Source organism: Lampris incognitus, chromosome 14, assembly GCF_029633865.1.
Source record: "Lampris incognitus isolate fLamInc1 chromosome 14, fLamInc1.hap2, whole genome shotgun sequence".
Lineage (NCBI taxonomy): Eukaryota > Metazoa > Chordata > Actinopteri > Lampriformes > Lampridae > Lampris > Lampris incognitus.
In genome coordinates this window covers 4056720-4078644 of record NC_079224.1, presented here as the reverse complement: position 1 = coordinate 4078644, position 21925 = coordinate 4056720, and the positions used below count along the sequence as shown (strand labels likewise).

At 45.4% G+C, this 21925-nt stretch overlaps 1 protein-coding gene across 1 annotated transcript in view; it reads right to left on the bottom strand.

Annotated features, from left to right (window-relative positions):
• The window catches only part of dlgap1a (discs, large (Drosophila) homolog-associated protein 1a), a 365484-nt gene that overhangs the window by 37579 nt on the left and 305980 nt on the right, over positions 1 to 21925 (bottom strand). Inside the window, exons 15-16 of the mRNA XM_056293184.1 lie at positions 15666 to 15757; positions 14854 to 15006 (exon numbers count right to left, since the gene is read on the bottom strand). Coding sequence (XP_056149159.1) covers positions 14854 to 15006; positions 15666 to 15757 — 245 coding nt within the window. The remainder of the gene's footprint in view (positions 1 to 14853; positions 15007 to 15665; positions 15758 to 21925) is intronic.

The window sequence follows — 21925 nt, the reverse complement described above, 5'->3', positions numbered from 1 at the left end:
ATGTCCAAATTACTGCTGGTGCTGCACCAATCTGCCTGTCAATCTCCCGATCCATCCTTCCCTCACTCGTCAACAAGATCCCGAGATACTTGAACTCCTTCACTTGAGGCAACAACTCATCCCCAACTCGGAGGGAGAAATCCACCATTTTCCGGTAGAGAACCATGGCCTCAGATTTGGAGGTGCTGTCTCTCATCCCGGCCATTTCACACTTAACTGTAAACTGCCCTTGTGCATGCTGGAGGTCGCGTTCTAATGAAGCCAACAAAACCACATCATCTGTGAAGAGCAGAGATGCAATTCTGAGGTTCCCAAAACGGACCCACACCTCACCTTGGCTGCGCCTTGAGACCCTGTCCATGAATATCACAAACTGAATCAGAGACAACGGACAACCTCGGTGGATTCTGACTCCCACCGAAAACGTGTTTGACTTTGTGCTGAGAACGCGGACACAGCTCTCACTTTGGTTATACATAGACTGGCTTTTAGCAACATTCCTGGTACCCCCATACTCCCCCAGTACCCCCCACAAAGTGCTCAGGGGTACATGGTCATACGTCTTCTCCAAGCCCACAAAAAACATGCAGACTGGCTGGTCAAACTCCCATGCCTCCCTCAGCACTTCCACAGGGTAAAGAGTTGATCCGTTGTTCCACGGCTAGGTCGGAATCCGCATTGTTCCTCCTGGATCCGAGGTTCGACAATTGGTCGGCGCCACCTTTCTAGCACCCTAGAGTAGACTTTCTTGGGGAGGTTGAGCAGTGAGGAGTGTGATGTCCCGATAATTGGAGCACACCCTACGGTCCCCTTTTTAAATATGGGAACCACCACCCCAGTCTGCCACTCCACAGGTACTATCCCCAACCTCTACGCGACACTGAAGAGGCGTGTCGGCCAACAGACCCCAACAATGTCCACAGCCTTCAGCAACTCAGGTCGAATCTCATCCACATCCAGTGCCTCGTCACCGAGGAGCTTCTTAACTTCCTCAGAGACCTCTGCCAGGGATATGGGTGGGGCTTCCACCGAGTTTCAGACTCTACCTCCTCCACTGAGGACATGTTAGCTGGATTCAGGAGCCCCTCAAAGTTTTCTTTCCACCACCTGACAACATCCCCTGTCTGGGTCAGCAGTTCCCCTCCCCGGCTGAACACTGCCCGAGTCAAGCCCTGCTTCTTCTTCCTGAGTCACCAGATGGTTTATCAGAACTTCCTTGAGGCCAACCGAAAGTCCTACTCCATAGCCTCGCCGAACTCATCCCACATCTGAGATTTTGCTTCCTCGACTGCCAAAGTGGCAGCCCTTCTGGCCTCCCGTTATCTGTCTGCTGCTTCAGGAGACCCCTGGGCCAAAACGCCTCCTTCTTCAGCGTAACGGCTTCCCTCACCGCTGGGGTCCGCCAGCGGGTTCTTAGGTTGCCACCTCAACAGGCATTGATGACCTTATGACCACAGCTCCTACCTGCTGCACAAGGCTGGATTATGGACCGGACATGCCGGGCAAGGGCCCCAGACCACGAGGGGCCCCAAAAGGTCAGGGATATTGTGTTCACATATAGCAGGGATCCCCAATCATACCCTACAAGGGGACATTTGTTCCAACCCTGCATCACCATGCAGGGCCCAAGCTAGTCTCTATTGATGCGGGGGCCCAAAGGTACAGTCTCTACTGATGCAGGGCCCCAAGCTACAGAGTCTCTATTAATGCGGGGGCCCCAAGCTACAGTTTCTATTGATGTGGGGTCCAAGAGTGCAGGATGTGCCTCGTGTTTACATTGTAGCGCATAGAGTGCAACAAAGTCTGATATAGCGCAAACTCGGTGCTTATGATCCAATTAATTGTTTCATTGTGTATAGTTAAACAAATGTGCTAGCTAGAATGCCCCTACTGAAATATTATTAAACAGATAGTTTTACTAAAATATGTTCATATTTCACTAAATAATTTGCTCTGAAACAAACATTTATTTCCTGTTGGTGAGCCGTTGTAAGTAGGAAGAAGGCTTCACAATATGTTTGCGATGCTGTGAGCTGTTATTCTCATCTGTTTGTTTTGTGATTCAAAATTGTCTTGTACTTTGTAGTCACCATCCAAATCCCATGCAGATTAGCATAGCATCGACTACCATGTTGGGTATTTGTATTAGTTTTATATTTAACAATGTTTAGTATTGTTTGCATAGCCTATCTGACGGGGAGGGGGGGCAATGGACGTGCTTGCCCCAGGGCCCCCCAGTGGGTTAATCTGGCCATGCTGCCACATCTGCAATAGAGGCTTTGAACATGGCCCACTCACACTCCATGTCCCCAGCCTCCCTTGGGATACACGAGAGCTTCTTCCGGAGGTGGGAGTTGAAGACCTTATGGACAGGGGCCTCCGCCAGACGTTCCCAGTTCACCCTCACTATACATTTAGGTTTGCCAGTTCTGTCCAGCAGCCTTCCCCGCTATCTGATCCAACTCATCACCAGGTGGTGATCGGTTGACAGCTCTGCTCCTCTCTTCATCCGAGGGTCCAAAACATACGGCTGCAGCTCTGACGATATGACCACAAAGTCTATCATCGATCTTTGGCCTAATAGTCAGACAGCTTAGGACCAGATTTGAGAAGGATGGGGACACGCCGGACAAAAGCACCACATTTTTTCCACATGCTCTCCATCACCATAGCTTTCAATTTTTGATGGAAGCCACTTCATCAAGATGGCGGATGGCAGCCTTCTTGGATGGCCACCATGTAAAATCTTTAAGTGCCAATATCTCAGCTTCCAAGCCACGTAGAAGGTCAATCTTGGTGTCAAAATATACATTTTCTGGGTCAATGAATACATTAAAGCTATTGAGAATATCACTAGATGATTATTTGTGCCAAGATCAAATAAATATGTTCATTCTGACAATGTATTTGCATAATTTACAACTCAGTTCCTAAACGGTCAGACATACATTAATATAGGTCATATACATGTACACTGAAAAACTGACAACATGCATGAATTGAATTGAACTTTCTTATCTTCATTAAGATAATATATAATATTCTAAGATAAAGTATATTCAAATTATGTCACATTTACAACTGCAAAGATCTGTGCAATTCCAGCGTGCCTTCTTGCATGAGCACCTTGCACCACAACCACTTGTGCTTTGACAACTGCACTTGACTAGTTCACTGCAGGCTTTTGACGCCATCGGTACAATGCTCCACAGAGGAAGCCAGACCTGGCTGTCTCCATCCAGTGTCCATCCCCATCCTTCTGGACTGGGTGTCGGCTGCTGGGCCAGTTCAGATGTCGCCCAGATCCCAGACTGGTAAGCAACTCGCTTCACTTGCTGCAGCAGTGAATCTTGCATTGGTGGAATGTGTTCCATCGTTTTGTTCGTCTGGCAGAACAACTCTCTCCGTGCTTCATTGACAGATTCCAAATCACTCGTCTTGTCGTAAAGGACAACTGTGTAGCGCTCCAGAAGTCGAAAGTGTTGGGCATCTATGGTCATGAGTGTGCGGATTCGCTGCCATGTAGTTGAAGGCCTGCGTGACCTCGGGGCAGGAATTCCAAGCCACCCATGCTGACTTCTTCCCCTTACCACATAATGCTGAGGTTGTGTCACAGCCTGTGTAACAGTGGAAGATGGGAAGTGGTGTGGACTTGTCTTTGCCCAGAGCATGGCTGATGGTATTTATATGAAGATATGTGTAATTCTTGTCAGTGCCAAAAGCGACCCAGATGTCTGCAGCTGGATACTTGGTGAGCAGGGCATGGAACTTGCCAATGAGGATAACAACAACATCTGTATCCACAGTGCGTACCAAGCAGGTAGAAGAGCCATGCTCCAGGGCATCAAGCAAGTGAATCAGTATCCTGGTATCGGCCTCTTCATGGTTACATGGCAGCATGGAGTGGCTGGTGTCTGTGCCGACCACTCTGATGCTGGATGTAATGAAGACTAGCTTGCCCTCTGGCCACACAGTGGATGCAATCTTCGTGGAGAGTAAGGCAAAGAGTTCCTCCTTGTTCATGGGATCACGCAGGAAATCTGGCCAATTCCCTGGCAGCTTGTTCTGACCAGCCATCTTCCATCGTATCCCTTTACCTCGCTTCTCCCTTGTTGACTCTTTTATGCTGCTGGTGATGTAAGTATCCCACACCACATCAACTCTTTCGGAGGTCTCCAAGTGTCTCCACACAGCAGTCTTCCTTCTTCAACTTCCACCATTTGATCCTTGGCTCTGCCTTCACTCGCTTTCTCTTCTTGGTCTCCAAACTCCTTCTACAGACCACCATCCAATGCTGCCTAGCTACGTTCTCCCCTGTCACCACCTTGCAGTCTCCAATCCCTTTCAGATGGCGCCTTCTACATAAGATATAGTCCACCTGTGTGCACTTTCCTCCACTCTTGTACGTCACCCTGTGTTGCTCCTTTTCACAAAATCCACCACCATCTGTCCTTCCACATTCCTCTCCTTAACGCCATACCTGCCCATCACCTCCTCATCACCTCTGTTCCTTTCACCAACATGCCCACTGAAGTCTGCTCCAATCACCGCTCTCTCCTCCTTGGGTACCCTCTCCACCACTTCATCCAACTCACTCCAGAACTCTTCTTTCTTTCCATCTCACACCTAACTTGCGTGTGTAATGGAAAAAAAACCCCAAACTTATACAGGTTCTGATGTAACCTTGGTACTGAGAAAGCAAGTGCCTTTTCTGAGACAATAAATGCCTTTGCTCACAGAAGAACAAGGATGAAAGAAACACCTGTGCTAATATGTGCCCTTCCTACAGCAAAAGAAGGAAGAACTGGCACCTGCAGGTAAAGGAAGCTGCTCCCTTTGTCTGGTGTCAGCAGAGAATCACATTCCATCCTGATATCCAAGTTGTTTGTCTCACCTTATAAAAAAGCATGTAACTAATGCTCTGGGCTCACTCGTAAGCACTGAAGTGCTTTGTCTGTGAATTAAACTTAGACAGACAAGACTGACTATTTTCTTTTTATCACAAAGTTTGCCACCACACGGGGCATATGCGCTGATAACTTTCATCATCACCCCTTGAATTTCCAGCTTCATACTCATCACTCTGTCTGACACCCTCTTCACCTCCAACACACTCTTGACATAATCTTCCTTCAGAATTACCCCTACCCCATTTATCCTCCCATCCGCACCATGGTAGAAGAGTTTGAACCCACTTTCGATGCTCCTGGCCTTACTCCCCTTCCCACCTGGTCTCTTGCACACACGGTATACCTACCTTTCTTCTTTCCATCATATCAGCCAGCTCTCTCCCTTTGCCAGTCATGGTACCAACGTTCAAAGTTCCGACTCTCACCTCCACACTCCTCCTCTCTCACTGCCTCTCGTCATGCCTTCCTTGCTCCTACGCCCAACAGTAGCATAGTTTCCACCGGCACCCTGCTGGCCAAGAGTACCGGTGATGGTCATTGGTAACGTGGGCCTCGACCAATTTGGTATGGAAATCTGATTTATGATCCGTATATTTGATTTGGCAAAGGTTTAATGCCGGATGCCCTTCCTGACGCAATCCTCCCCATTTATCCGGGCTTGGGACCGGCACTAAGAATGCACTGGCTTGAGCATCCTCAGTGGCTGGGTTGTAATTACATAAAAATATAATCTTCTCATCTCATCTCATGTGCAGCCACTTTTCCGGGGTCGGGTCGCGGTGGCAGCAAGCTAACTAGGGCAATCCAGACGTCCCTCTTAGTCCATGGGCCAGACCATTTTTTGGTGCATCTCAAGGTAGCAAAACTTAATTGTGATTTTTGAAAAGATACATGTCTGTAGATGATATGTTGGTATGATAGCCCTTCCTAAGTGGTAGCCGAGTCACAGTTATCAGCTCATGAAGTTAATTACCCCTAATCATAAATTCAGTTTTTCGACACTAGTGTATATCTGGTTAAAGCTCATGTAAGGACATTTGACAATGTTTAATAATATAGTGTTTGCTATCATTTTAAAGGGGACCTTTTAGGCTTTCATTTACGCCCAATGCTGTATTTGTCTGACAAACACAGAGGTCACGTGACCTCTTTAAACCATAAATGACACACATTTTCCCACAATTTTCGCCTAAACGATATACTTTCTTTTAACCCTGTGACATCAAGGGACCTCAGGGGCACAACACTCAACAACTGGAATACTGAAGGGACTCTAAGGATTCGGGAAATGTATAATATACCCATACTTTTATTTGTGAGAGGCGATTGTGAGCCTTAAGTTAGTGGGAGGTGTTTAGACAAACTGGAAGGAAAGCTAAAACTACAAAACCCATGATGCTCCACCAAGCTGCCAGGGCAGCAAGACCAGAGCCCTAGAAAGAGAGAGTTACGTCACCTCCGTAGACGTCAATGGGCCAATTATTTAACAGCAATGGCGGATCATGGGAGCCCCGGATAGTTCCAAACAGTGCGCATAGAATATGTGTCACGCTGGAATATATCTATATATATCCATATATATATATAGATAGATATATAGATAGATATAAATGTTAAAATCTGACATATTGGTGAGTAGTTACCAGAAATCGTGGCTAAGCAGTTCATTTAAACGTCCCGCCAAGCTTCGTTTGGAACTATTCGGCGGCTACATGAACCACGTGACCCTCTCGCGTTCTGACCCCTCACTGACGTAACTCTCTCTTTCTAGGGCTCCGAGCAAGATGATTAGCTGATTACCTCATTATCACCTGGTAATGGGGCTTCACTCCCAGGACACATTTTTACACAATTCCCTGCAGAGAGGAGAACATGCAGGAGGCACTGGTACGGTAACAAAATGCCTTTTTCTTATTATGTGATGTTGGAAGAGCTATATGGAGTCTAATATGAAACCTACTGGTAAATTAGAGTAATTGTTTGGAGTACTTGAGACAATTGGTAAAGTGGCATGCAGAGAGCATGTGTGTATGACAGTTCAGTTCGTTCAGTAGGGTCTTTGGTCTTTCTCCAGTCATCTTAAACAACTGACTAAGCCTACTGTCTGTCAGGTGCTTTAAATTGAAGGTAAAGTGAAGATTATGGTATCATGACACTAGATGACCATTGTAAACTAGATAATTTAACTAATTTGACCTTTGAAACTAGGTAACAATTTATGTATTTTATTTTCAGAAGATGTACGATGGCAGAACCAAGTACAAGTGGAACACAGCCAAAGCGTCCCAGGATGGACTGTTGTATACACTGTTCTGATGATGATTCAACACTTGTGGCACCTAACAATTTAGAGTCATGGACCACTCTATACTGAGAGCAGCTAAAACAAGAGGCTACAGGCCTGTCCTTGACGTTGCTGCTGAAGGATGTATACCACCATCCATATTATACCATAGGAAATGCCGCAGCATAGTTACCATGAAAAAAACCCTTGAAAGAATCAGTAAAAGGTCTGCGGAAAAATGTATTCCAGAAGACATACGAAAATCCTCTCGACCAAGTCCACACACATCACGAGTGTACGGAGCCAAATGTATATTTTGTGATAAGTGCAATAAGTATTTGAAAGGGCAAAAGACAAAAGACGTTCTGACTAAATGCAGAGAGTTAAGAGCTGATGACACACTCAGGAGAGCGGCTGACAGGAAAAGTGAGTCTAGGATGCTAGCCATAGTGAGTCGTGAACAAGTTGCCGCTGAAGGTCATTATCACACATCCTGCTACAGGCTGTACACAAAAGGCCTGTACAAAGACAAAGACACTGTGGACCAATAATCAGCTTCTCAATTAGTGGAAAGAAAGGCACTCCAAAAGGTTTTCACATACATCCGGGAAGACCTGATGTAACATCTCAGAGTGATACCATTTAAAGACCTGATCACTATGCTAGTGACAGAAATGACCACTATGGTGACAGATACAAATGAATGTGGTGTAACACAAGTCATACTCAATACAAAGCGATACCTACATCGCAAGGTTGAAGCAGAAGTTGGGGAATCTGTACATATCATAGCCCATGGCCCCAAAAACCTGTTGTTATACCCAAACACATTGACAATGAATGAACTTGTAAAGGTTTACCAAGACCACAAAGATGAACTGAAGGTATACAAATTGTGCGATGACAAAGACATTGTATCTGACGCAGCATTGAAGATCAGGCATGATATTCGTAACCAAAACATCACTCAAACATGGCTGCCACACGTGTCAGATCTGGAGAAGATGAACAGTGCTCCAACATCTCTTGTAATGTTTCTCCAGACACTCCTAACAGGTACATATATTGCAGGAAACAACCCATCTAAGAGGGTGCAAAGGCTCATGGTTTCATTCACCCAAGACCTGGTTTATGCAGTCACCTGTGGCAAAGTCAAGCCTACTAAACACATTGTGTTGCCCTTTGCTGTCAAGTCACTCACTGGAAATGTGGAACTAATACATATACTGAACAGACTTGGCCATGGTGTTTCATATTCCCAGGTAAAGGAAATTGACACAGCTCTTTGTCTTCAGAAGCAAGCAGCAAGTGGAGATACTGTTCCACTACCACAAAACATCAAGCCTGGTCTGTTCACAACACCAGATACTATCTCACTTCAGAAAACAGAAGTCAGTATCTAAAGCAACTCAGGAACATGACAGGCAATGATCCCACAGAAAGTGTAAATCATCACGATCTACAGAACACAAGGATAGAGAAGGACCGGGCAGATGTTAATGCCTTTGTAGAACGTATGGAGAAAAGCTGGGTAAACCCTCTAGGTGCAGATCAATCTGATATAATCAGTCTTTCCACAGGAATCACTGTGTCATCCGACATATCCCATGATCTGCTGCAAGCTCACCAGACTGGAGAGGAAGCATATCAAAAGTTCAGAAGTGAGCATTTGGAAAAAGGTTCACCAACAGCCAAGTTCCATGACACAATGAAAAAACAGAACCTGAAGACATTTGCAAGCATCACTAAAAGTAGAGGAAAGCCTGCAAAAACAAGGAGGTGGTCTTGAAAGCAGATAGAAATCACTTTGGACATATGATCATTGTTTCCCAACTAGAGATCTTCACATTAAATATGTCCTGGCTCATCCTCTTCGTCCACTACCTTGGGCACTTTCAAATCCATATGGCTCACTGCGGAAAACTAACAAGGCTGCTCTTGCAAGAGAGTTGGACAAATAAGGATCAGCAGTAGAAGAAATTGGAGAACATTCTGCATGCATCATTGTTGGAATGAGCCTTGTTCAGAAAATGATAGGTGATGGCAAAACCTTTGGAGATATTGCTGGATCTGTGCTGAACCTAGTGCTGCACGAAGGAGGACACAGTAAGCGGACAGATGTGGTGTTTGATGTATACAGGAAAACATCAATCAAGAATGCTGAGAGATGCAATTGTGGTTCAGCAAGTAGCACTCAATGGAAAAATATTGCCCCGGGACACAAGGTTGTGCAGTGGAGAAAACTCTTAAGTAATCCAGACAGCAAAACAGCACTGATAACGTTCATCGTGGACCATTGGAAGCAACCAGAGAACCTTCAAAGGCTTAAGGAGGACAAGCAGCTATATGCGACCTGTGGAGAGACATGCTATTGTTTCGGCAAAACAGACTGGAATGTTGTTGAAGACCTGAAATCTTCCCATGTGGAGGCGGATACCCGCACGCTCTTATATGCAAATCATGCCAGTAAGAATGGCTATCAAACCACAGTTCTTGTGAGCGAGGATACAGATGTCATGATCCTTTGTCTTGGATACTGTAAGAAGATAAACTGCCCCCTGTATCTGAAGTGTGGCACTCAGAATCGGACAAGGTACATCAACATCAGCAACCTTGCTCAGCTCCTTGGGGATGACCTATGTGATGCTCTTGTGGGTGTACATGCCTTCACAGGTTGTGATAGTGTAAGTGCATTTGCAGGACGTGGTAAACTTTGTGCTTTCAAACTGATCAAAGGAAACAGGACATTGCAAGAGTCCTTCAAAACCCTGGGAACATCCTGGGATGTATCAGACGAATTGTACAGCAATATGGAATCATTTGTCTGCAGGTTGTATGCACCATCATCTTGCATATGTGATGTCAATGATCTGCGTTACTTGCTGTTCTGCAGCAAAAGGGGTGAAGTGGAGTCCAGTGTACTTCCTCCTTGCAAGGACTGTTTACAGATGCATATCCAGCATGCCAATTACCAGGCAGCAGTGTGGAGGCGCTGCCTGGAAGGGCAACCAGACATACCAGAGCCAAAAGGACATGGATAGACAACTGATGACCAAGGTATACTTATTATAATTCACTACATACATGTTCATCATGCTATAATGCTAAAATAATATGTATAGGTAATTTCTCAACATTCAACTTCCTCGCTGAAATGGATTAGAAATATGTTCCACTTATTCTTACAGGTATGCAAATGTTAGAATGGATGCGAGGACCCTCAGCACCACTGGCTGTCCTGGAACTTATGACCTGCAAGTGTGTACAGACCTGCAAGCTTCCTGACTGCTCCTGCCTTGCCCATAGACTGAAGTGCACAGAAATGTGCAAGCTACAAACCTGCACCAATCAGAGAGAGGAGGAGGAGGACGTAGAGGTTGATGTGAAACTGGTCGACTATGATGATGATGATGATGATGAAGATGAGGTGTATTAAATGTATAGTTCTTAGTCTTTTTCTTATTTCCGTCTTTGAATCACGAATGGTATCATTGAAAGGTGATAGCTATGACTAAGTTACTCCTTGGGAAGAATTATCCTATTGAAATATGTTGGTCCAAATAATGGAAGTGAATGGGCCTGAGCTGGTGACTTCTAATTTAAGGCTCAAAATCACCTCTCAAAAAGAAAAAAGTATGGGTCTATTATACATTTTCTGAATCCTTGGAATTGCTTCTGTATTGCAGTTGTTGAGTTTGGTGCCCCTGAGGTCTCTTGATGCCACAGCGCTAAAAGAAAGTAGAAAGTTAGGCGAAGATTGTGGGAGAATGTGTGTCATTTATGGTTTAAAGGGGTCACATGACCTCTGTGTTTGTCATACAAATACAGCATTGGGCTTAAATGAAAGCCTAAAAGGTCTCCTTTAAAATGATACCCAACACTATATTATTAAACATTGGCAAATGTCCTTACATGAGCTTTAACCAGATATACTCTAGTGTCGAAAAACTGAACTTATGATTAGAGGTAATTAACTTCATGAGCTGATAACTGTGACTCAGCCACCACTTAGGAAGGGCTATCATACCAACATATCATCTACAGACATGTACCTTTTCAAAAATCACAAAGTTTTGCCACCCTGAGATGGATGAAATAGTGAAATTTTGGCCTCTGGCCCATGGACTATCTCCCCAGCAACACCCTCCAACTCCTCCTGGGGGATCCCAAGGTGGTCCCAGGCCAGATTGGACATGTAGTCCCTCCAGCGCGTTCTGGGTCTACCCTGGGGTCTTCTCCCAGTTGGCCATGCCCGGTAAACCTCCAAAGGAAGGTGCCCAGGAGGCATCCTGATCAGATGCCTGAACCATCTCAACTGGCTCCTTTCAAGGCGAAGGAGCAGCAGCTCTACTCCGAGCTCCCTCCGGATGTCCAAGCTCCTTTTTCTTAATTACATAAAAATATGATTACATTTTAAATAAATTACTTAAATTTGAACATATGGCCTTAATGTGGCATGTTCAAAAAAAGAAGAAAAAAAGACGACGGTTCTATCATGTGACATACAACATGATATAATGGTCTGTGACATTCAAGATAGTGCCATAGATGGCAGCCTCTGTAAAACATTCTGACATACGTACTTTCTTTAATTTTTTATTCTCTGTGTGTCCGGTTACTCAAACCCGATTACTTTCACTGAAGAAGAACTGCTTAACATTAGGCAGTTAACTGCAGATAGTTTTTCACTAGTTTTCATGAGCTCGGAAATATTTTTTGGAGATCTTAGTTGGAGGAACAGAAGCTCTCTGTGAGACATGGAGGCAACGCAGAGGGGGAAGTGGGCCAGTGCGCTGGTGAGGCTCCAACAGCAGGGACGTTGAGCTGCACTCCCAGCAGTTCACCTCGTCAGTCTCTGCTCCATGCCCAAGAAAATGGACAAGCTGCTTATCCTCAGTGTGATCAACAAGGACTTTGCATATGCTTCTGCCCTTTTGTTCACTGAAATCTGGCTCAGCAAATCCACCCTCGACAGTGGCTTACACCCTCCAGGCTCCCGCCTACAGTGAGGGGACTGCGTAACGATGCTATTGGGGAAAGTGAAGGGCAGAGAAATTTGCTTCTACATCAAGAAAGGTTGGTGTACAGAAGTCACAAGTAAATACTGCAGCCCGAGCTTGGTGTCACTGTTCACCATCCTTCATCCTGGTCCATGCTTACATCTCACCCCAAGCCAGCATGAATGGTGCACTGCAAACCCTGGCTGACCAGATTACTGGCTCGGAACAAAAACATGCGGTCCCACTTTTCACAATCCTTGGGGACTTTAACAGAGCAAAATGAAACCATGAACTACCAAAATAGACAGGAAGCTAAGTGTCAGGGAAAATAAGACACTGAACCACAGTGGCTTGGATGGATGACTGCGAAAATGAAACCCAAGTATGTACTAAGTTAATAGTGAATATAACATAGGTATAGGCATCAAAACATCCAAACTATTCTTTCAAGTAAACACTTTGTCCTGATGATGTAGAACCTTTAGGCCACTCTGTGAAGACATTTTAAAACTCCCACCACACAAAGTCTCAACATGCTACGTTGTGGGCAATAGCTAGCTCAGTCTGCATATTATTATAAATACCAGAAACAAAGGTTTTCAAATAACATTGCTCATTTCTTAAGTAATACCAGCAGTGTAACAACCGACTGCATATGTAATAATTGCAGAAAAAAGAATTACAATAATTTGTGTGAAAATGTGAAACTTTGGTATGAGATGCCAGACTATGAACATAAGCTATAAAGATATATCTCACAGGCTCGAAATTTGTTTTTGTTTTTCTTTGGGGGGGGTTCCCCCTTTTTCTCCCCAATCGTATTGTATCCGGCCAATTACCCCACTCTTCCGAGCTGTCCCAATTTCTGCTCCACCCCCTCTGCTGATCCGGGGAGGGCTGCAGACGACCACATGCCTCCTCCCATACATGTGGAGTCACCAGCCGCTTCTTTTCACCTGACAGTGAGGAGTTTCACCAGGGGGACGTAGCGCGTGGGAGGATCACGCTATTCTCAACAGTCCCCCCCTCCCGAACAGGCGCCTCGACCGACCAGAGGAGGCGCTATTGCAGCGACCAGCACACATACCCACATCCGGCTTCCCATCCGCAAACACGGCCAATTGTTTCTGTAGGATGCCCGACCAAGCCGGAGGTAACACAGGGATTCGAACAAGTGATCCCCGTGTTGGTAGGCAACGGAATAGACTGCCATGCTACCCAGACGCCCTCAGCATTTATTTTCAGTATATTTAGGCTTATAGTGCCAACATAGGAGGGTCTAATAATCTAAGAAATGTGAATTCACCTTCTTTGAGTCAGCGGTTTGAGGATCAGAACTGCAGTATGCACCGGGATCTGTTCACTTCGATGACAACCAATTGAGAAGTGGAATTTGAAAAAAAAATCATGTAAAAAATATATTTCATATTAGATCTATTGAAGAAAAAAACATTGAGAATAAACTCTGTATCCTACTCTGCATTTACTTTAAGTGAGGCAGACAACTGAACCCCAAATTGATTTTCAACCACATCAACGGTCTCTGCTGCCCATTTCCATTGTTCCATTCCCCTTTGTGTCTCTGGATCTATTTTTCAATGGGTGATTTTGCCAAATCTGATTAAGACAAAGGAACAAAGTCTGAACACTGCCAAATGCTATTACCTGATTCGCAGATACCAAAGGGAAATATCTTTACAGCTTTCATACACAAACTTTAGGCCACATGACACATTTGTATCACACAATGAGTGATGATGACTGTGGCGACAAAGTCAGAAACTGCAGTGTTAGATGAGCCACGCAGAGGAAGGCATCCTCCAGTGAGCTGCTGATTCTGTGGTACCATTATTACTCAGCATAAGACTGCCATAGAGTCTGTGCTCTGCAAAGCTGTCCCTGGCTTTCTTTTTGTGCGGAAGTAGGCGACTCACATTTTACCACATTAAGAAAATGTTTCAGCCCACAGGGAAATAACCTTTTGATCAATGAATAAACAAATAAAATCGAGAGACATCAAGCCTGTCCGCAGAATAGGCTCAACAACAAAACAAACAAACCCCCTTGTCCGGGTAGCGCGGCGGTCTATTCCGTTGCCTAACAACACGGGGATCGAAGGTTCAAATCCCCGTGTTACCTCCGGCTTGGTCGGGCGTCTCTACAGACACAATTGGTCGTGTCTGCGGGTGGGAAGCCGGATGTGGGTATGTGTCCTGGTCGCTGCACTAGCGCCTCCTCTGGTTGGTTGGGGCGCCTGTTTTGGTGGAGGGAGAACTGGGGGGAGTAGCGTGATCCTCCCACGTGCTACGTCCCCCTGGTGAAACTCTTCGCTGTCAGAAAAGAAGCGGCTGGCGACGCCACATGTATGGGAGGAGGCATGTGGTGGTCTGCAGCCCTCCCTGGATCAGCAGAGGGGGTGGAGCAGAGACTGGGACAGCTCAGAAGAGTGGGGTAATTGGACGGGTGCAATTGGGAGAAAAAAGGGGAAAAACAAAAAAAACAAAATAACGAAACCCCCAAAATGTTAGCATTGCATTTCTACTCCACAGTACAGGCATGCAACCCTTTAGAGACGGTGGGAAACAAAATCCTTGCAAAGAAACTGGAAACATCCAACTCATGGTCTGTGAAACGTTGAGGTAAGCTAATCTGCAAATACCTTTTTGTCAGGGGGGTCCAGGGGTCTCCAGTTGTTGGCTCGGAGTTGGTGGAGCTCATCAAATTTGAGACTGATGTTCTCAATGGACAGCTGGAGCATGTCCCAGAAACCAGCCAGGTCTGAGGCCACAGGCCTTGGGTGGGCATCTGGATTCTGAGCGGGTTGAAGGTGGAAGGAGAATGGATAGAGGAGATGGAGATAGAAAGGAGATAGGGAGGAGAGGCAGACAAAAGGTGAGGTCAACAGAGGGAAGGACAAGGATGAGGAGGTAAAATGTGAGGAGGTGGATTGAAAAGAATTGAAGGACAAAAATGAATAAAACGGACAAAGAGAAGAAAGGAGAAGGGGTGATGAGGAGAGAGAGAGAGAGACCAAACGTTGAGGGAAGGAGAGTGAGAAGTTAGCCAGAGATAAATGGATAAAATTACAGAAGTGAAATGGAGTAGTGGAAACCCAGAGGTGCAAGAAAGGGAATGACAAGAGAAAGGAGAGTGGGGAGGAAGAGGCATTTAAGGAATTGATGAAAAAATGAAATGAAATATTGAAACGTTGAAAGGGAAAAAAGGCATATTACATCATTTCCCTTTCAACATCTTCATTTGGTGTGTCCTCAAGTATGTGCTTAGGCTGACTCTCCAAATGATGTTGATTAAATCATGGCAAAAACAGTCAATTTGGGCTAAGGCAAATTAGAGTAACTAGGAACAGGTCTACCAGCTTAATCAGCCTCCCCTCATCCTTCAAGCTGAACTGATAAAGTCCTGATTCCATACGGCAAGTGTTGAAAAATGATGACGCGACGTCAGACTCACCAAGTTCTCCTCACACACCTCCTTGAACTGTTGGAACTTCTGAGACATTAGCAGCTGAGCACTTCCTACCGCACTCCTCATCTTTCCAAGAACTGCAGGGAGGGGAGCAAGCACAGCCACGTGCTTTGAAGACAGGGAGTCTCACAACACTTATAATTCATTCATTAGAAAAACAGAAATAACATAGAACTGACTGTGATCTGTGGTAAAATCTAAAAAGATCTTCCACATCTTCCATAAAAATGAATAACATTTAATGTTTTTTCCCCCTTTGTCTCCCCAGTTGTACTTGGTCAATCACCCCACTCTTCTGAGCCGTCCTTCTGGTCTCTGCTCCACCCCCTCTGCTTGTCCGGGGAGGGCTGCAGACTACCACATCCCTCCTCCCATACATGTGGAGTCACCAGCCACTTCTTTTCACCTGACAGTGAGGAGTTTCACCAGGGGGACGTAGCGCGTGGGAGGATCACGCTATTCCCCCCAGTTCCCCCTCCCCCAACAGACACCCCAACCGACCAGAGGAGGCGCTAGGGCAGTGACCAGGACACATACCCACATCCGGCTTCCCACCCGCAGACACGGCCAACTGTGTCCGAAGGGACGCCTGACCAAGCCTGAGGCAACACGGGGATTCAAACTGCCGATCCCTGTGTTGGTAGGCAAAAATAGACCACCACGCTACCCGGACGCCCATGCTTTTTATTTTAAGTCCTCAGACTTTGAATCATAAGACACATCAGACACAGACATTATCAGACACTACATTAGAAAGGGAGCCTGAGAGTTTCTTGGTCTTTTTCTCGTTTATGCTGGTCTTTCTACAGGTTTGCTCTTCCATGATCAACTTCAGTGGGGAAAAAAACAAAAACCTTTCATGTTATACGTAGGTCATCAGTTATAGTAAATCACATATTTGAAGATGGGCAGAAACAACCTGAGACATGCAGTCTATTAACTTCTTCCAGAAATCGTGATAGCAGGACTTTCCTGTCAGTAACGGTATAATGTGCCATAATCCTCATTACACTGATGCCCTGATCTTGGATACTTAGTTTGAAATGATGAGGGGAGTGTCAAACAAGTCTCTACGTTTCAGCATATAGATTATTTTCTGTAAGTAAGACTGGATATCCTGGGAATTTGAGGTGCTTTTACAGCACTTACCAATATGATCTTACTCTCCCTATGCAACAAGTCCAAGTTGAACATTCAAACTGAGGACCAGTTTAGACAACATACCAATAATCCATGTGCTGATCCAATGTACTAACCTCTTGACTACCAAAGAGCACATCAAGCTATGATGTCATGAATTACGTGGTGCATCTCACAGGCAGCATCATCAACTAACCTAAACCAGCTTTTTGTGCTATTAAGGCCCAAACGTACTCACTCACGTACTCAATAGCTCCATCACCACACATCAAGAAGGCCCAGCAGGGCATTCCAGCAACCTAGAAGCAAACCCTCTCCCATCTACACTAACGCTCACTGGACCTGACAAAGCTTCGTGCCCTGGCCTTGCGCTTACAAGAAACAACCAATGTGACAACACAGTCTACCTACGGTCTCAACAGCAATGCTACAGGAAGTTTGATTACTAGCTTGAAATAGCCCATGAAAGGATCACAATTTAACTATACTAGTAGGCTAAAGGAATGGCAAATCGCTTGCTTGATAGACCCCCTCAGCAGGTCAGAAACTGATCAAGAATCCAGATTATAAAAATAATCAACTCCCATTAAAACCAATCTGAGCATTTTGATGGTTAACACAACCTATCAATTTGGCTCAACCATGCATGTGCATTTTGTTCCAACAATAATCTTTTTAAAACTATTTCACTCTGTGTGTGTGTGTGTGTGTGTGTGTGTGTGTGTGTGTGTGTGTGTGTGTGTGTGTAGTAACTATGGTCACAAAAGTGATATATTATGACATCTGATTAAGCATCAGTGTTACTGCTACATGATCTTAGCACAGCCTTTGACACTACTGATCATGGGACACTCTTAGATTATAATAATAACTTTATTTATATCACGCCTTTCTAAACAATGTTACAAGGTGCCTTACACAACAGGATCAAATACTGCACATAGTAAAGATAAAACTAAACACAATAAAAATAAAGGACAAAATGCCACATCCACTCCACAGAACCAAGGTTCAGTCTTGGCTGGATCTGCTTTTTTAAACCCTCCTCTTCCTCTTGAGTGTGATGTACATCATGGAGCGGATGAGGCAATGATTTGTCCAGCAGCCTTCTGCATCAATCATGGCCCTCGTGATGTTCATATCACGGCAGTCCCTGGTTCGTACAATGACATAGTCAAGGAGATGCCAGTGTTTGGAGCGGGGGTGATGCCTTAATTTTTTTTTTTCCTGGCGAAACCAAGTTTTAGTGATGGTAAGGTCGTACTGAGCACATTTGCTAAGAAGCAGAACTCAATTGGAGTTGATGTTCCTCATGCCTTCCTTTTCTACAGTGCCCTTCCAGAGGTGTTGATCACAGCCAACCCTGGCGTGGAAGTCTCCTAGGAGAATAATCTTGTCCTCCTTGGGGGCAGGTCTGGTTGTGTGTCTCCTTAGTCTTTTCAGTTGTTTTTTTTTTCCACATTCCTCTCCATTTCCAGCTGTTCTATACCTCTGTGGCAGATCTCCCACCAGTTGAAATGGTTGATGGCAGCTTGCTCCAGTCTCAAGGATTAATGCTAGATCCAACGGGGTGTAGGCATGGAAAGTAGACGTGAGTGGTTGTTGGTTAGGGTTTAAACTATTTTTGAATTTTCATTGTTAGCAAGTGTTAATGTTAGCTATCGTTACAGCACGATCTGGCAATCTTAAGGTCAGTTGTAAGCTAGCTAGCTAAATGTTTTAGTGCGCATCATTTGTTTCAAGTCAGTGTGCTTCGAGGTTTCGCGCTGTCTATCGGCCAACACAACAGCCAATCACGGCTACTTCCATGCCTACACCCCGTTGGATCTAGCATCAACCAGTCTCAAGGGGTCGATACAACACTTCTTCAGCGATGTTTTTAGCTAGTCTTTGTATCGCTTTGTATCTGACAACCTGTGGACCTGCAGGCCCAGATGAAGCTGTGAATACAAGACTTGACATGGCAGGCATTCCTGAGGCATCCTGATGACATGCCCAAGCCGGCACAGTAGGTGTTCGGTGACCATGGCTTCTATGCTCTTGTAGTTTGTCCTAGCAAGAATCTCAGCATGGGGAACACGCTCACGCCACATGAGCCCCATGATTTGCTGCAGACACCTTATGTGAAACTGCTCCAGCAACCTTAGGTGGCAGCTGTATGTGACCCAGGGTTCACAGCTGTATAGAAGAGTTATGATGCACACGGCTTTTGTAAATGGCAATTTTGATGTGCAAGTGCAGGTGTTAGTTTTGGAAGACCTTACATCAGAGTTTGCCAAAGGCTACAGAGGCTTGTTTGATTTTATTGTGAATTTCGTGATCAGTGTTGCAGCCCTCAGAAAGGATGCTGCCCAGGTATTTGAAAGATGGAACAACTGAGAGTGGTTGGTATTCTATAGTGAAGCCAGGCATGGTGGGTGGGGGGCTAGACCTCCATTGGCCTAACACCTCAGTGTTGGTGGTGTTGACTGATAGACCCAGCCTGTTGTAGGCATTCAGAACTGCAGCAAGGATGGTTTGCAGGTCTTCTGGTGTGTGAGCTACAAGAGCGCAGTCATCAGAATACTGCAGCTCAAGGACCTGCACTGCTGATGTAGCGTGTTTCTCTGTGTTGTGTAGTTTGTTGGTGTGACTGAAAACGCTACGATGACCAGGTAGATGATATCCTATTTATTGCCATCAGGAGCCTGTATGAAAACAGTACACACCAGTGAATATACAGGTTTCCTTCCACATGCAGTGCCCACAGCCGTCTCTTTTAAAGTCCAGAGCGAAAGGGAACGCACCAGGCGTGAACGAGGAGCTTGTTCCACAACGGAAGAGTCCATTATATTATAACGTCTTCATAACGCCAAATATCAGGTTTGAAATGTTATGACCGGATTCTATCAACTTTATGACGACTTCCAAAATGTATTTTGACCATTATATATGTACTAGTGCATTTTAAGAAGTCAATATGAAACCAGGAAGTCACCCGCATAAACGAAACTAGTTTGTATTGTAACGTGCATGGATAAGTAGACACTTTGGTCCTTGACTAACGGGTTGGACCCTTTAGTCGACTGGTTAACGTTGTCGCTTGCGGATCGAGAGACACGAGTTCGCGTCCCAGCTGTGGCGGTTCCCGGACTGCCCCCCGAATTCGCTACATTGGTGTCAGAAGTGGGATGATGAGACCGTGAGGTCATCGGAAGCACGTGCGCCCAGAGGCGTGAGGGAGGTGATATGCTGAAGCGCGGGGACGCGCTTCCCGAAGGAGGGGGGTAGTGTAACGTGCATGGATAAGTAGACATGTTGGTCCTTGACTAACAGGTCGGACCCTTTAGTCGACTGGTTAACGTTGTCGCTTGCGGAGGGGGAGACACAGGTTCGCGTCCTGGCTGTGGCAACGGTCTCCCAGACTGCCCCCCGAATTCGCTGCAATATCGTCCTTTGCGCTAGAACTTCCGCTCTTTAACCTTTCACAATAAGAGGCCAGTCATTCTTATAATGCATATCAAATTAAAGACCCAGTCCACAATCTAGCGTAACAACATCACTCTGCTACTCTAACAACTTGGTGGTTGCCTGGAACCTTCAAATGTTGAAGAGGTTTCCATCTAGCTTAAAGTTCATTGTGATCCCACTACTGCTTTTCAGATCTTTATGAAAAAGCTTTGTGACACATATGAGGAAAATGTTGAAGAGTACCTTTGCTAGCACTCACCCCTGCCTCACTCTAGTAGATACATTAAGGGGTGCCGATTCCTTCCCTCCTATGGCCACACATGCCATCATCCCATTTTGGAACTGTGATAGAATGTTTACAAATTTGATCTGACAGCCAAACCTTTTCAGGATTTTCCAAAGTAGCTCTCAATTCACAGTGTCTAAAGCATTGGAGAGGTCAACAAAAGACATGAAAAGGTCCTGATGTTGTTCACAGCACTTTTCTTGTAGCTACCTTACTGTGAAAATCATATCGACAGTTCTGTTCTTCTTGATATCATACTGTGACTCTGGCAGCAGACGTTCTGTTAAGTGTTTCACCATCTAGCTTTGCAAAACCTTTGCTAGGACCTTGCCTGCAACAGCTAGCAGGGATATGCCACAACTGTTGCCACAGATGGACTTATCTCCCCTGTTTTTGTACAGGGTGACAATTTTAGCATCCCTCCATAGTTGAGGGCACTCTCCTGGTACCAGACCTGCAGTATGTACTGCTAGACCATTCTGATGCACAAGTATCCTCCTTGTTTTAGGAGTTCTGTTGGGATAGCATAATTTCCAGGGGACTTGTTGTTCTTGAGGGAGTTGATCGCTGCAAACACTTCTTGAAAAGTTGGCAAGTGGTCCAGGTCTGGGTTGGGTGGACAAATTGGCAGCTCTTTCAGGATGGATTAGTCAGTTGGTGAGTGCTGGCTTAAGTAGGACTTCAAAACGTTCAGTCCACCTTGCTAGGATCTGCTTTTGGTCTTTCAGGATTATCAGTCCATCCGCTGATTTTAAGGGTGTGATTGAGCAGTTCCTATTCCCATATATAGTCTTTATAGCATTGTAGAAGTTGTGTATATCACTTCTGTCAGCATATGACTAATTCTCGTGAGCTTTGCTCATTCTCCATGTGTTTTGCAGAGTCCGCAAGGTTTTTTTGCACCTCCTTATGTGCTGTTTGCCACTGCTTCCAAAAGATGGCAAATGCAGGGCAGTTGAGAGTAGCCCTGTGTGTCCTACACATGGTTTCCAGCAGGGATGCGATGGTGCCGGAGTTCTCATCAAACCAGTCCTGATGGCTTCTGGCTGTGTAGCTTATAGAGTCGACTGCAGCTTGATGTAGCAATGAGGATAGGAAGGTCCATTTCTGATCCATGGAATTGTCAGAACTCAGAATGGTCACAAACTCTAGTGCCACTATGCCTAGAGAGTGATGGAACTCATTCTGTGCCGGGGTTGACTTCAATTTAATACAGTTCAGTTGCTTTCTATGGGTTTCTTGAGATGCTGTGAGGGGCGCACTTTGATGTGAAGTTTGGTCATGATCAGGCGGTGATCCGTCGAGCATTCTGCACTTCCCATGGTCTGGGTCAGCAAGACTTCGCTAGTGTCAATACATCTTATGAAAT